Source organism: Pipistrellus kuhlii, unplaced genomic scaffold (assembly GCF_014108245.1).
Source record: "Pipistrellus kuhlii isolate mPipKuh1 unplaced genomic scaffold, mPipKuh1.p scaffold_m20_p_103, whole genome shotgun sequence".
NCBI lineage: Eukaryota > Metazoa > Chordata > Mammalia > Chiroptera > Vespertilionidae > Pipistrellus > Pipistrellus kuhlii.
Genome location: NW_023425409.1, coordinates 371,006 through 387,422, shown reverse-complemented (window position 1 = coordinate 387,422; position 16,417 = coordinate 371,006). Strand labels below are relative to the sequence as shown.

The following is a 16,417-nucleotide window of genomic DNA, read 5'->3' as shown; positions in this document are numbered from 1 at the left end:
GCAGGAAGGCCAGCCTTGGCCTCTGGCCCTCTAACCAAGACTGGAGTTGGACAGAAGGAAGTGTGTGAGTGTGTGTGTGTGTGGGGGGGGGGGGGGGGGGACACAGGCTGGTGCTGGGGCCACAAGAGGAGCAGCTCAGCTCTGGACGTTTCTTAGAGTCAGTACACCCAGGTGGGGCCCTTCCTTCTCAAACCTTCCCTCCATCCCTGGGTCCGAGCCTGGGAGTCAGGCCAGGACGCCCACTTCCCATGGGGGGGCCATTTAGAAGGCAGCACCACTGGGACGGCGGTGGAGTTTGCCCACAACGCTGCCCGCCAGCGCTGGGAGCTACCTTTCGAGCGAGGTGCTTGAAGTCCTCCGTGGTGGTGATCCGCCCCACTTTGCAGTCTGGCTTCCGGTAGGGGTTCAGGCACTGGACGATGAACTGGGACATCTGCAGGCAGAGAGCACTGCTCACGCCCCCGACAGGCAGGAAGCAGAGGGGCCCTCCTGCCTCCGTGTGGCTGGTTTGGACGGGGCGAGCATGCTGGGGGTTCAGACAGAGGGGAGCTCCCTGTGGACTGAGCGGGCCTGGCCGGAGGCCGGCAGCTGGGACTGGAGAAAGCAGGTCCTGCCTGTCCGAGCTCCACTGGAACCAGGCCCCGGCTCAGAGAGCGCGCCCAGTGCTGCCAGGGGCTCAGCGACCCCGGAGACGCAGGCACCTCCTCACTGAAGGCACTCAGATCAGGGCCACGTTTCTCTGCATTCACACTGCAGCGGGGTGAGGGGGGTCACAGTGCAGGGGGGTGGGGTGAGGCGAGGGGGCGAGCTGGCGTGCTCAGGACGAGTTGAGCAAGCCCCACCAAGCCTACCTCCTTCCGGAACACTTCCTTGCTCTTCTTAGCCAGCTCGCTGGAGGTGTCTGCCTCTGCTGTCTTGGGCTTCTTTGAGGCCTAGGAACAGAGAAAGCACAGTGCTAGGCCGATCCTCCTGAGAATCCTGCCTGAAGTGCTACGTATCCCAGAGTGGACGGAGAGCAGCTGAGCGGCAGGGAAGGCTCGTCGCTGCTCTTCCACGGACCTCGTTTCTGTTGTCAGCACGTCCGAGCCGCCCCGCCCCCGCCCCCGCCCCAGCACTGACACGTGGAATTCTCCAGAACAAGCAGGAGAACAGAACCCGAGCAGGACCCGGCAGGCTCCCCAGCGACAGGACACAGGCGCACGCCGCACGCACCTTCATGGGGTTCTCGTCGTAGGTCGGGGTTCCCAGGTCCATCTCGGCTTCATGCTCCAGGCTGGCCTCGTCTCCGGGGCTGTCCCACGTGGGCGGGTCCCACTGAGTCTGCCTGGAAGGGAGGGAGAGGCCGCTGTCCAGCAGAACAGACTTCTGCCCCGCACCTCTGCTCCACCACCCAGACCCCGTCAGCAGCACTAAAGCCACCTGACACTGTCCGTTTTCAGATGATTGTGGAACAGGCTTACCTGTGACCAACGCAACTTTTTTTTTTTAAAGGGCTCAGCCCTAGTCGGTGTTGCTCAGTGGATAGAGCGCACTGGCCTGTGGACCGAAGGGCCCTGGGTTCAATTCCGGTCAAGGGCACGCACCTGGGTTGCAGGGTCCTCCCCAGCGTGGGCCCTGGTCGGGGCTCATGCAGGAGGCAGCCATCTGGTGTTTCTTTCACACTGATGTTAGAGAGACATCGACTGGCTGTCTACCACATGTGCCTGATTAGGGCCGAGGATCCTGCCTGCAACAGAGGGATCCTACATGCCCCTCACCGGGAACTGAACCCACAACCCTTCATTCCGAGGGCCGATTACCACTTAGCCAATCCGGCCAGGGATCTGTCTTTTACAAAAGACGCCTGCCCATGACCCCATATCTACGCTAATGAAGTCATTGCTGTTTTTTTAAAACCCCTTTGTTTCTCCAGAAGAGTCTGCAGATCAAAAATACACCCCAACAGCTAAGACGAAAGCCTAGGCCCGCCGTCCATCTGACAGCCTCCCACCTTGTGCCGAGTGCCCACCTCGTGATGACGTGGTAGTAATAGATCCTCCCTTCGGGGTCCCGGGCGGTCTTCCAGTTGGGAGGTAAGACGATGGTTTTTGGTTTGGGAGGAGAGGGCGGAGGCAGGTCCAGGAGGTTGTTGCTCACCACCATTTCCGGCTAGAAGAGAGACACGCACAGAACAGCTTCCTCTCTGCCTGAGCAGCCACAGGAGCCCGGTCCCCGACGGCACGTCTCCTCTAGGCACACACGGTCTGGAGGCTGCTGCTTCGTGCACACCCCTCGAGTCTACTTCACGTAGCTGCGTGATCCACCTCCCATTCCTGCAGTCCTTTGTCTGGCCTCTTCCCCAAGCTTTGGTGTCGCTTAATAGTACACACCATTCGATATTTAATACATTACTAATCCTTCCCCTCCTGGGAATGTTTCTTTCCTCAAACTCTTCCTCTGTACCTCTCATGGCATTAAACTCTGATTAATTTAAGTATCATTCATCATGATCCTCAACTCTTAGAATGCTGACTTCTAATAACAGGAATGCAATGTTGTGTTTGTATTAAAAACGCATACCAAGCCCGGGCACTCCTGCTTGAGTGAACACGACTTCCTCTGCAGCCCACGACCCCCTCGCCACCCCCACCCGCCTATAGCCACCAGCACTCGCAGAGCTTTCCCTTCTTCAGAACTGCTGTCCTCATCATGTGACTGTTAGATTCCCAACTGCTTCCTATTTCCCATTTCATCCCAAAACAACACGTCATCGAGGTTTCACCACATCTTTCTACATCCGGCGAACACCCAAAGCTCCCCTCAGCACACATGGCACAGCACTCAGCTCCTCACTGTACTAACGAGTCCATGTCTGGTACAGTCTCCTACAGCATCACCAATAACCGCTGGTCTATGCAAGCAATACTTCGGAAATTCACAGCAAAGTATAAAAATATGAGGTCGGTCGGTCAGTTTGAGCGTCCCGTCGGCGGAGCTTCTTACCGGCTGCAGGGGCGAGGGCTGCCCCGGCGCCACGACGGCCGTCACGGCCGCGGCCGGCTGGACCACCACGCCCGACGCCGAGAAGATCTGCTGCCCCGGGAGGTACTGCAGGCTCGGCTGGGCATAGCTCTGAAGAGGAAGCAGACGCTCAGTGCCTTCTCTCACTCCAGGAAGCAGCAATCAGCATTGTGCTGGCACCGCCTGGAGGTCTAGTGTCCACACGGAAAGGGAACACTCCCAGGTTCCACGGATCTACCCAAACCAGCTGGCAACCATATGCCACAGCCAGAGCCCAAACCAACATCAGCAAAAAGGGGAAACTGGTTTGCAGTATCACTGAATAGCACAGATGCACTTGTGAGATGTTCCAATAGCAGGTGCCTGTCAAATCCCTCTGCTGGCTGTCCCCTGGAGGCGACGTGAAATCACACAAAAGCCAACTCCGCAGCATAAATATAAACACAGCCTGAAACATCTCCACGCTCGGCTGGTGTGCTCAGTGGTGGAGCGCCGACCTATGAACTGGGCGTCACGGGTCGATTCCCGGTCAGGGCACACGCCTGGGCTGCGGGCTCGATTCCCACGTGGGGCATGTAGGAGGCAGCCACTCAGTGATTCTCTCTCATCATTAATTTTTCCTCTCCCTCTCTGAAAATAAAATAAAATAAAAGGAAGCAATGGGGGAAACATCCCTGGTGAGGATTAAGAAAAGCCGCCTTCTCTCTCGCTCGGGGAGGCCGGCCGGCCGGTGGTAAGAAGCCCTCCTGAGGGCCCGGGTACACTGAGGACCCAGGCGAGTGAGCCTGGAAGCGACTCCGGCACCCGCGGTCCCCAGGTGACGACAGCCCTGGTTAACGAACATTCACGGCGGCTCAGAGCCAGAGTCACCCTGCCCAGCTGCTCCCGAATCGCTGGCCACGGAGCCTGGAAGACATTACTGCTGTCTTACGCGGCTCAGTTTTAATTTGTTATGTAGTACATAGCCGGTACTGGTCAGTATATACACTGACCCATGTCAGGATTCCCCGCCTATCAGTCTAACTTCCCGTAACAAACGTGAGTAAGTCAGAGAGGCTCCAGGTTACTCACCTGCACGAGGGGGGGTGTTGTCTGGGAGTAGGGGGACGTCACGCCGTAGACGGTTGGACAGGTCTGTCCTTGGTAATAGATGGTCGGCTGCGACTGGGTGGGCGTCGAGTAGGGCTGCTGCACGCTGACCGGCTGCTGGTTTGACTCCCAAACGCTGTAATTTTGTCCCTGAACCGGGGCTGCGGCCGGCACTGGCAGGACGGTGACGCTGGAGTCCTGGTGCACCGCCCCTTCGCTCTGGGCCACGTACTGCGAGCTGGACACTTCCACGGGGGCCGTCACGTGTGGCACCACGGGGACCGATGGGGGGGCGGCCAGGGGCTCCGCAGAGTGTCCCACCAGGGGCTGAGCGTGATCGTAAGGAGCAGGGGAGCACACGGGGTCCAGGCTGGGGGTGGGGAGGAGCACCTTCCCAGCATTGGGGTTGCTGGGGTCCACATAGGCCTGCATGGGGTACCCCGGTGGGTAGCCGGCAAAGGGGTGGTGAGGGCCGCTGTAGCCGAGAGAGTCGTAGGGCAGCGGAGACGTGATCCCCAGGCTCTGCATCTGCTGCTGCTGCTTCTGCGCCTCCCGCTGAGCCACCTCCCGCTCGAAGAGCTTCCGCCGTTCCTCCGTGGAGAGCTTGTTGCGGTCCTTCCGCACTTTCTTCTTGGAGCTCGGGGTATCGTATCTAGAAAGAAAACAGTAGGAGCATCACAAAAAGTGGCTCCTACATTACAGCCACAATCAAAGCACTAAGTGTATGTCACTCAATACTCAGTCATTCATTACACCAGCTCCAATTAGTTATAAAATCACACAACGTTACTCAGGAGCCTTGCAAATAGAAGAGAAGCCCACGGAAACAGACACATAGATGAAAAAGGAAGTTTATCACATTCTAAACTGCTAGCTTTCAAATTAAAGACACATATAGCATCTTAAACAGATTCTTCTTCATAGTTGGGGACAGACCTATAACCACACATTCTGAAATTAAACAGAAATCAAAATAAAAGATAAAGATAAAGAATGACACATTTGGCCACACACATTTATGACAAATACCCACAAAGGACGAACATGAACACATGGAAGAACAGAGCCACGTTCATATTCTCTTCTCTGTGCAACGCCAAGTAGGACATGCTACTGCTAAGCTGGGAAGAGCCCTCCTAAAACACAGTGAGCACCACCCAGCCATGAAGGAAACACAGCACAGGACACACTCAACCACAGCGAACAAATTCTGTCAGAAGAACAAAACGAGCCCAGCACAAGGCACAACTAGGGAAAAAATACTGGCAAAAGTTATCAGCAAAACATAATTGTATTTAGAATGTCGTATATAAAAAACTCCTAACAGCCCAGCCAGTGCGGCTCAGTGGTTGAGTGTTGACCCATGAACCAGGAGGTCACTGGTTGATTCCTGGACAGGACACGTGTCCGGGCTGCCAGGAGGTGGCGGCCAATCATGGTTTCTTTCTCGTTGATGTTTCCATTTTCCTCCCCCTCCCCCTCCCCTTCCCTCTCTCTCTGAAATCAATAAAGACATATTAAAAACAAACAAACAAAAAGCCTCCCGATACTCAAAAGACAAATAACAAATGAACAGAACACATAAAGCTACTTCACAGAAGAGAGAACAGAAATGGCAAAAATATACAAGATGTCCCATCTCTTTTGCAGTCAGGGGACTGTAAACCAAGCATGATCAGCTACTGTTTCATACCACACAGCCCCAAATCAACAACTGACCCGGCTTAGTGGACACAATCTACTCTTCCGAGGGAATGCCGGAGCCCCTGCTGGTGACCAGGTGGCCTTTCCCTACGAGCATCCGCTGCCCGTCCTCCGCCGCCAACCCCCACCCGGCTCCCAGAGAACAAGGCTTTGGCTCCTCGAAAGGATTCTGTCTTCACGGCTCACACGAGCGCCAAGAGATGCCTCACATTCCCTGCAGGTTCACACTCCCAGGAGGAAGTCTCATTCCACAAGCCCGTGGGGCCAGCCCAGGGTGAGCTGAGCGCTCTGCACGCACCTGTCCTCGGGCCTCTTGGTGCCTCGCTCGTAGGCAGAGGAGGGCGGCGAGAGGGAGCCCCTTCGTTTCCGCTTCTCTTTATTCTGAGTTTGCTTGTCTGTGTCTCTCTCTCGTGACCGGTTGGGAGTCTTTGGGGCAGCAGCTTGATCTCTGAAGACAGTAGCATCTCTTCCCCGTTCAGTCACTGGGGGAAAAGGATTAAAAAACTTACTGGGAGCCGTTTCTCATCGGATGCATCAACCGTGCCACAAATTTCTACCCAACAAGCGGGTCCCCGGACGCCTCGGGCCTGCCTCCCGAAAGCCTCTTCTGTGAGCGCCCTTTCTGCTTCCCACCGCGTGACGCCGTGCCCGCGGCAGCTTCAGCAGGCGCTGCGGAGCGCAGCACGCAGGGCGCTCCAGACCTTTACGAGGCAGTCTGCTTGTCAGTTCAAGTGTGAACGCCATCTACTGCCCCTGTAACCCCACAGATTTACAATTTGCAGAAGAGCAGCCTGACATAGGAAATGTCTACTTATTATTATTATTTTTTTAATATACTTTCATTTCAGAGAGGAAGGGAGAGGGAGGAAGAGATAGAAACATCATGATGAGAATCATGGTGGATCGGCTTCCTCCTGCACGCCCCCCACTGGGGATCGAGCCCATAACCAAGGCATGTGCCCTTGACCAGAATCAAACCTGGGACCTTTCAGTTCACAGGCCAACGTTCTACCCACTAAGCCAAACCAACAACTAGGGCAGGAAATGTCTCTTTAGTTAAAAAAGGATTAGACAACTTTTATTAAACCAATACAAGAATCTTTAACCCTATCCCATTTTGCTCAGAGGATAGAGCATTGCCTGCAGATTGAAAGGTCCCAGGTTCGATTCTGGTCAAGGGCATATGCCTGGGTTTCAGGCTCAATCCCCAGTAAGGGGGGGGGGGGGGGGGCAGGAGGCAGCTGATCAATAATTCTCTCTCATCATTGATGTTTCTATTTCTGTCTCCCTCTCCCTCCTTTCTGGAAGCAAATATATATGCTTGGCAAATAAATGGCCAAAAAATACACACACACACACACACAAATATAAAGAATGTCTGATCTAGCCGAAACCGGTTTGGCTCAATGGATAGAGCGTCGGCTTGGGGACTGAAAGGACCCGGGTTCGATTCCGGTCAAGGGCATGTACCTTGGTTGCGGGCACATCCCCAGTAGGGGGTGTGCAAGAAGCAGCTGATCGATGACTCTCTCATCGATGTTTCTAACTCTCTATCTCTCTCCCTTCTTTTCTGTACAAAATCAATAAAATATATTAAAAAAAAAAAAAAAAAGAATGTCTGATCTAAAGGAACAAATGCATGGAAGAAAAAATACTAAAGACTACTCATGACTTCAAGGAAACCAACAACAATGATAATACAGAGACATCTCCTTCAGCAAAAATTTACTAAGAAAGCATAAAATTAGCCCTAACCGGTTTGGTTCAGTAGATAGAGCGTTGGCCTGCGGACTGAAGGGTCCCAGATTTGATTCCGGTCAAGGACATGTACCTTGATCGTGGGCACATCCCCAGTAGGGAGTGTGCAGGAAGCAGCTGATATATGTTTCTAACTCTATTTCTTTCCCTCCTCTCTGTAAAATATCAACAAAATATATAAAAAAAAAAACACAACAAAGCAAAACAAACAAGACTAAAAAACAAAATGAGGCATAAAATTACAAGTTCACAAACGGTTTACACCAAACAGTCCACTTACTCACATAATGTCTGGTTTCAAAAACAGAACTACCCAAGTGCTTCCCAGTGACCTCGCACATTCCGGGGGTCCCGAGCACTCACCTGCGCTCTCCTTCTCCGTCTGGCTTTTCTTTGGAATCCGATAGACCTCCTGCAAGAAAGCACACGGAGGAGGCTGTCAGCGGGGCAGGGAACGGGACCCAGGCAAGCGCGTGATCTTACACGGCGACGAGTGGAAGGAACAGGCTGTTGTTTCGTTTCTCCCAGAATTTGACTTACTCTGGCTTCACATAAGAATATATCCCAGTCCCTTAAGAGCAAGTGAAGACGTAGCACAAGTAAAAACATTTAACATCTACAAGGCCCGTATGACCTCATTAGTTGAGTCACACAGAGTAACAAGGCATTTTCCTTCTGCTATAAACACACCTGTATGCTTTCTACATATAAAGTTTAGTCGCCTATAGTTCCTCTGTAGAGATTATTCCTAAGAACAATTCAGACATCTTACTGCTGCCCCTACCTAAAGAAGGTTAGTAGTGACCATACGAAAAACTTAGACACATTGTGTGAAGGCAATCCCTGCTATCTACTATATTTTCTTATCAATGCAAAAGCAACTTGGCTAATGGCCAAATGTAGTGTCTACTTTCCTACTGCTGTCGTTTATAGGAAAGGTGACTGGCTGATGTTGCTCCGGCTGGATTCCCGGTCAAGGACACATACTGGGATGCAGACTCATCCCAGCTCGGCCAGGATGCACGCAGGAGGCAACCAATCCGTGTGCCCCTCTCACATCTCTCATATCAATGTTTGTTTGTTCTCTCTCTCTCTCTCTCTCTCTTTTTTAAAGGAAAGCAACATTAGATCATTGAGAAAGTGGCGTGTGTTGAGGCCTTAGCTACCTTTTACCTGACGCTGAGGCCCAGAGCCAGTTCTGTCTCCGATGGCCCCTGTCTGTTCTGGCCCATCGAGGAGCTCCTGGGCACACTTCCTACCAGTCACCTTGTTAAGTGGGAAATGGCAAACCCACATATTCCCAACGTCGCATCGTATGACACCTTCCCTTGGGGTAATCTCATAACATTGAAGACAACTATATGACCTGTAATTCCATTCTTAAACACACCCCCAAGAACTCTCCCATTTTGATGGCTGGTTCTGGGAATACCTGTAGCAAACAGAAGTAGCCCACATTCACAGACGCACTACTGGACTGCCACGAACGTGACCGATGGTTGGTCTCTGCACTGTCTCCACCGGCCGCACACACAGACCCTCCAGGAAACGCTTCTCGATTCTAAAACTGTGCGCATGGGTCCCAGGCACCTTATTTTTAAGAAGCTCCCAGGTGCTTCTGGACCCCCGAGAAGGTTGAGAACCACTGGCCCCGTAGTAGCCGTCACTCACTGCTCACAGAGAATCTGAGAGAAAGAACTATGAAGCAAGCATGCCTACCCTCAGCTCAGAGCCTCTGGCTCCTCCTGGGCTGCTCTGCTCGGAAAGAGGGCACCCCCGCCTGCCCCTCTGCAGGGCGCCTGGAGCTGCCCAGCGTGGTGCCCCTGTGACACCGACTCAGGACAAAGCCAGGAGAACAGCTGTCTTCTGGCTCTGACTCCGCCTGCCCCTTCCCAGAGGGAAAAAGCAATAAAGCCACTCATCAGCATCCACCCGCATTGTGGGGGGAAACAGGCATTCCAAAAGGCAGCACGGTTATTCATGAAAGGGGAGAACACATATATCAAGGGATGTCTGTTAACTCAGAATAACACAATCTTCACCTACCGAGGGTCTTCTGCATGAGGCCTTGGCGTTACACACTTATAGTCATTTATTACAGACCCCAGGCTGGACCCGTTCTGCGGTGGCCGTTAATTACCAGAGGATACGCTCCTCAAAGATACAGTCTATGATTTTAAAATGTTTTTGCTGATTTATTATCATTATTTTTGAGAGAGAAAGAAAGGGAGAGGGTGGGAGGGAGGGAGGAAGTGTGTGTGGGGGAGAGAGAGAGACAGACAGACAGACATTGATCCATTGCCTCCCATAGAACCAGAAACCTGGGCATGTGATGACACTCAACCAACAGAGCCTGCCAGGGCTCAAAGATGTCCTCCTCGTTCCACTCTAAGTCTACGCAGCTGCTGAGGAGGAAATGTATTCTGGCCTCCACAAGAGGACGGCCAGCCGAAACCAGTTTGGCTCAGTGGATAGAGCGTCGGCCTGCAGACGGGAGGGTCCCAGGTTCGATTTCGGTCAAGGGCATATACCTCGGTTGCAGGCATATCCCCAGTAGGGGGTATGCAAGAGGCAGCTGATCAAGGACTCTCTCTCATCTCTCATCAATGTTTGTAACTCTCTATCTCTCTCCCTTCCTCTCTGTACAAAATCAATAAAATATATTAAAAAAAAAAAAAAAAAAAAAAAAAAGAGGATGACCAGTGTGCCCAGCACCATGGAGAGCAAGTCCTACCAACATCCACCTAAGCACGTACAGTTCCTAGCTCGGTCCTTCTTCACATGTAGTCAAAACTGCATATAACGTTCACTTTATTCTTTGTTAATCTTCACAGGAGGAATTTCCCATTGATTTTTAGAGAGAGTGGGGGCGGGCACCGAAAAGAGAAACACTGACATGAGAGAGACACATCAATTGGTTGCCTCCTGCATGTACCCGGACAGGGGCCAGGAATTGACCCTGGAATGAAGGTTATGTGCCCCTGACCTGAACCAAACCTGAGACACTTCAGTCCTGGGCTGACGCTCTATCCACTGAGCCAAACTGGGGCGTCGCACATAAAATTAAAAATGGAAACTCAGATTATTTACTTGGAAGCCCTGAAAATGCCACTGTTTTCCGAAGTCCCACAATACTGAAAGCCGAGGAGGAAGCAGCCATGTGAAAGGCAGCAGGAAAGCCTACAGGCTGGACGTCGGTAGGAATAATGTCACACCAGCAGGCTACTGAATCCCCTGCAGAAAGTACTCATCAGAGTCGGCTTCATTTACTTCAGCCTTTTATGTAAAATCACTTTACTTTTTAAAAAATCCTACTCACGCCGAAACCGGTTTGGCTCAGTGGTAGAGCGTTGGTCTGCGGACTGAAAGGTCCCAGGTCTGATTCCGGTCGGGGGCGTGTACATTGGTTGCAGGCACATCCCCGATAAGGGGTATGCAAGAGGCAGCTGGTCGATGTTTCTCTCTCATCGACATTTCTAGCTCTCTCTCTCTCTCTCCCTTCCGCTCTGTAAAAAATAAATAAAAAATAAAAAAAATCAATCAATAAAAAAATATATATATTAAAAAAAAGAACATTAAAAAATCCTACTCACGAGGCTGGCATATGGTTAAAGAACATGAGCTGTGAGTCAGGGAGCCTGGATGTCGGGGAGCCCTGCCCTCAAAGGGGCCTGAGTCTGGTTCCCACTCCAACCGATACTCTCTGCACATCACCATCTTATTTCCATGGGGTCTAGGCAATGCTTCCAACTCACACACACACTCAGACACTCAGCTGTCATTATTGAGGGTCAGGATCATCTTACGCTTTGCTGTATCTCTAGGATCAAGAACAGGGCCAGACACATAACTATTAATTGCTGAGTAGACAAGTGAAATCCTACTTCTAATTTGTATAAATCAACCACACATTGCTAAACAAACTCAGAAGTATTACATATCTCGTGCTTTTTTCTTGTCACTAAACTTATACCATCACTAGAGGCCCAATGCAAGAATTTGTGCACCAGTGGGGTCCCTCAACCTGACCTGCAGGATCGGGCCGAAACCAGCTCTGACATCCCGAGGGGTCCAGGATTGTGAAAAGGTGCAGGCCAGGCCGAGGGACCCACTGGCACATGATTGGGGCCTGAGAGGGACGTGAAAGGTTGGCCTTCGGGGGAAGGACTGCCGGAAGGCTCCAGGGCATGTCCAAGTTTATTCCAAGTCCGAGTCCTTAAAAAACGACAGTGAGCCAGTGTTGCTCAGTGGTGAGCTGTTAACCTACAAGCCAGGTCACCGTTCCGATCTCTGTTAGGGCACATGCCCAGGTTGTGGGCTCGATGGACGTGCAGGAGGCAGCCGATCGATGATGCTCTCATCATTGATGTCTCTCTCTCTCCCTTCCTTTGAAATCAATAATACACACACACACACACACACACACACACACACACAGACAGTAGAAGAATAAAAAAGATATAAACTCATCTATAGTATCTTTTTTCCCTAAGAATCTTAATTATCTGGTACATAATGTGTGTGTTTTTAAGTACTTTATTCTATTCCATGCATTCTTTCATGTTTATTTTTTTTATTTTTTTAAGAGGGGGTCCTCCACATTTACCTCCCTCCTTTATTTATTTTTTAAAAATATATTTTATTGATATTTTACAGAGAGGAAAGGAGAGGGACAGAGCTAGAAACATCGATGAGAGAGAAACATCAACCAGCTGCCTCCTGCACAGCCCCCATCGGAGATGTGCCCGCAACCAAGGTATATGCCCTTGGTTGGTATCGAACCCAGGACCTTCCAGACCTCCTTAAGTCACAGAGGCCCTCTCCCTTCCTCTCTGTAAAAAATCAATAAAATATTTATTTAAAAAACCCCAGTACTAGCCAACCCAGCACCGTAGTGAAGGCTGGAGCTCCCGGCTGCCCAAACCGCCCAGAAAGCCCCGCTGCAGCTCTCCCTTTCCGGCCGAAGAGGCTGCCCGTGCACTCCTTGCCCAGAAACCCCGTTCCGCTCCGCACGCTCTGAAAGGGCCCGGAAGGTCAGCCCTGGGTCACAGGCTGAGCTCTCTGCTACAAGGAAAAAAGCCACTTGAACAAAACCTTCAAGGGACCGTCTCTAAGCTTTCAGAATGAATGTGGACTTACGAGTTTTTAAATCAAAAGCGGACTAAGGTAAACCTGAAAAGTACTCACCGTAATTACATGAATTGCCTAGCAAAGAAATAGAAATCACTATTTGCTGGATCAGAAAAAAGAGTAGAAAGAATACAGGTTTTAAATCAAAAGACCTCTGTCCATCTCTCTCTCGTTTCCATTCACAGGTGCCCTGGGGAACCCACCGAGATGCGGAGCAGACTCCGCCTTCCACAGCGCGCCCGCCGGCCGGCCCGCCGGCCCGGGAGGCGGTCCTGACGCACACGAGGTGGCAGAGGCTCTTTCTGGGAGAACAGGAATGGCTTTCCCGGGGAAAGGAGAAGAGACATCGACCAGAAGGACGTGTTCTCGGGAACGAGGGGATGTCCGCGAACATCGCCAGCGCAGGCCACCTGGGGGCCAGAGGCTGGAGGAGAGACTACACAAGTAAATGAGGGCTGGGCTGCCATGACCTGCAAGCTCACTACGGAAAACGAACTTAATTTTAATAATGTAGTAAGGACCATTTAAATGTTTAAACAGGACACTGACAGGAACACGCCTGGAGGCACAGCCATTCACTATTCCTAAACGGTAACTTATTGTGATAACCACTTGCATGGAGGCACAATAATAATCACACAGAGATTAAGATCTCAGGGCCCAGTGAGGGGTGACGAGGACCTAAGCAGCTAACTTCAGCCATCTGCTGAGATTACCACGACAGCACAGAGCACGGGCAAGGACAGCACTGCAAAAGGAGAAGCAAACCCACTTGTGCCCACTGTGCATCTGATGTGACTCTCGCACCGAGTGTTTTAAGTGAAAATATTGGGCAAGAAGGTTAGATAAACACAGAAGTGCCTCCCCTACTTCCTTCGTTCCTCGAACACGTACAGACATCGCTCTTTCAGTAATGGGAGCTTCTGTGATGCTACCAGAGATTCCAATTATTGGCCATGTGTGTTTTTAAAAAGATAACGTTAAAGCATGGACCTATACAATGAAAGTATAATATACAAATCAACCAGAGGCAAAACCAGTTGCTATGACACGCACTGACCACCAGGAGGCAGATGCTCAACACAGGAGCTGCCCCCTGGTGGTCATGCCACTCAGCCAGAAGCCAGGCTCAGGGGCTGGCGAGTGCAGAGGTGGTGGCTGCGCCTCTCCCATCTCGGTGCAGGCGGTTGGTAAGGAGCCAAGAGCCCCGGAGGGCACAAGGGATGTCTGACTGCCGGCGTGGGGCCTCTGCCCACCAGGGGTCCCGATGCAGGCTGGGCGGAGGGGCCCACCCCAGTGCACTAACCTCATGCCCTGGGACTCCAGTAAAGGATACATAAAAGGGGAAAAGAATGGGAGCAAGAAGGACAAATAGGAGACTTAAAATAGTCTTAAGAATGACAAGGGGCATGCATGGGGAGGGGTGTGGGATGGGAATGGGATGAGGAAAAATATATACCTTAATCAATAAAGAAATTTAAAAAAAAGACAACCTAAATTAAAAATGGCAGAGGAGACGATAGGACTATTCCACGTGTGCGGCCAGGAAAGCTCAGGCGGCCAGGAAATACCGCCTCAGGGACAGGAAGTCAGTGAGCACCCCAGCAGAACGGCAGCTGCCACAGAGAGGCCTGGTAACCGAAGGAAAGGCGAGAGAAATGATCGGAGTCAAGTACTCCATGGACACACTCTCTCCCTTTTACGTGTATGCACATAAACATACACACGTATGTATTGTTTGCAGTCTGCTGACAAGTGACGTCCCAGTAGCAATGGCTTCAAGGACAATTTAAGCACTGAGTAAATAATGGAACTAAGGGACCACAATTCACTGAATAAAAACAAGAACCCACGAGTCTAAACTGATATTATCAATGAATAAAGACCTAATGGGAGAGCAGGGGAAGCTCTTGCTTACAAAAGAATGCCACCAGAAACCAAAGACGTAAAAGAAACGATGGGTTAGAAAATCATCTGGCAACCGTCACCGTTACGTGGCTCAGGCACACGCACTGACGGTGAAACTAACGGTAAACGTGATGGAGAAGAATATTTACGTGTTTCCAAAAGCACTCTAAGGGACACTCCTTCGTTACGAAGGGACGACAGAACTTCACCCTGGAGGCCCGGCAGACACCCTTCAACCAAGTGCCCACGCTGACAGTGCCAGAAGGGACAAATCAACAGCGGGTGCCGGACACGCCTGTGTCCTGACCAAAAATGTACAACCCGAACCCAAACCAAAGAAAACCTAACAGGCCAGAATTTAGAAATATTCTAAGAAATTGAAAAGTATTCAAAAATGTGAAGTTTATAAAAGACAAGGAAAGACTGAGGGACTATTCCCAATTAAAGGATGCTAAAGCCATACAATTCAATGTAACTGTTGATCTCAGGTAGGATTCTGGAACAGGGTCTTTTTCTTTCCCTTTTTGCTATGAGGAACATTTTGTGCACAGCCAGCAAATGTGAATGAGGTCTGCTGGTTAAAGACTAGTCCTGTGTCACCGTAATGTGCTCATTTTAGTATGTTTACTGAAGTCATGTAGAAGAATGCCCTTGTTTCTATGAAACACACACTGGAACATCTAGGGGCAGTAGGTGTCCACCTGTAAAACTTACCTCTTTAGAAGTTAAAATTTTAAAGAAAAAAACAATATGACAAATTTGGTAAGATGTTAAATTGGGGGATCTGGGTGAAGGGCTTAACCATTTTTCAAGCTAAAAAAAAAAAAAAAGAGCCGAAACCAGTTTGGCTCAGTAGATAGAGCGTCGGCCTGCAGACTGAAAGGTCCCAGGTTCGATTCTGGTCAGGGGCATGTACCTTGGTTCTGGGCACATCCCCAGTGGGTGGTGTGCAGGAGGCAGCCAATCAATGAGTTACTCTCATCCTTGATGCTTTTATCTCTCTCTCCCTTTCCTTTCCTCTCTGAAATCAATAGAAATATTTTTAAAATAAAATGTATAAAAGATCGAATTTTAAAATAAAGAAATTTTAAGCTGAGTTTTTTTCCTGCCTTTGTCACTAAAATGTGTATTAAATGCAGAATACATATACAAATATATGCCTGCAGTTTTCCTGTATGTCTAAAATTACAAAGACATTCCAGAAGGAAGATTTCTATTTTTAAAATTATGATTACATATAAAGCTAAATTTCACCAACTTATCTATATTCAAAATTTCTTATTTCCAACTAACTTAGTCATTGGCCTGAAGGAAAACCAATATTGCTGAAAAGTCTCTTCCAGACCAGTAATCCTCCCCTATATAATAAAAGGCTAATATGGAACAACCAGTCCCTGTGACACGCTCTGACCACCAGAGGCGGAACATGGCGGCTGTTGGCCATGGTGGACAGTGGAACGAAGGGGGGCAGGGGCAGACGAAGGCACAGCACCGGGTACTGTCATCGGGGCGAGCCCCTGTGATTACTGAAAATTCTTTGCTTCCACACACCGTGGTCCTGCGCCAGAGCCACCACTCGCACCCACTGCTGGTGCCGGTGCACGTGGGAGTGGCAGTGGCAGAGCGGGGCTGCCGGCAGATAAGGGACTGGGGCGGGGCTGGCAGGGGCGTGGAAGATGGGCCGAGACCCGCCCCCATGCCTACCGCAGCCTCCAGGCCCACAGTTCTTTTCAAGGTGCACAAATTCGTGCATCGGGCCCCTAGTAATAATGTATATAGTCCCCCACTTCTCAGATAGTCTTATATCCAAAAAAAGTAACTTTTCCTA

At 50.7% G+C, this 16,417-nt stretch overlaps 1 protein-coding gene across 1 annotated transcript in view; it reads right to left on the bottom strand.

The window, feature by feature from the left end:
- Positions 1-16,417, bottom strand: part of SETD2 (SET domain containing 2, histone lysine methyltransferase) — a 58,033-nt gene that overhangs the window by 797 nt on the left and 40,819 nt on the right. The window contains exons 15-22 of the mRNA XM_036430216.2: positions 7,915-7,963; positions 6,092-6,275; positions 4,072-4,741; positions 2,983-3,111; positions 2,009-2,148; positions 1,213-1,324; positions 852-932; positions 332-433 (exon numbers count right to left, since the gene is read on the bottom strand). Of these exons, the coding sequence (XP_036286109.1) occupies positions 332-433; positions 852-932; positions 1,213-1,324; positions 2,009-2,148; positions 2,983-3,111; positions 4,072-4,741; positions 6,092-6,275; positions 7,915-7,963 (1,467 nt within the window). The remainder of the gene's footprint in view (positions 1-331; positions 434-851; positions 933-1,212; positions 1,325-2,008; positions 2,149-2,982; positions 3,112-4,071; positions 4,742-6,091; positions 6,276-7,914; positions 7,964-16,417) is intronic.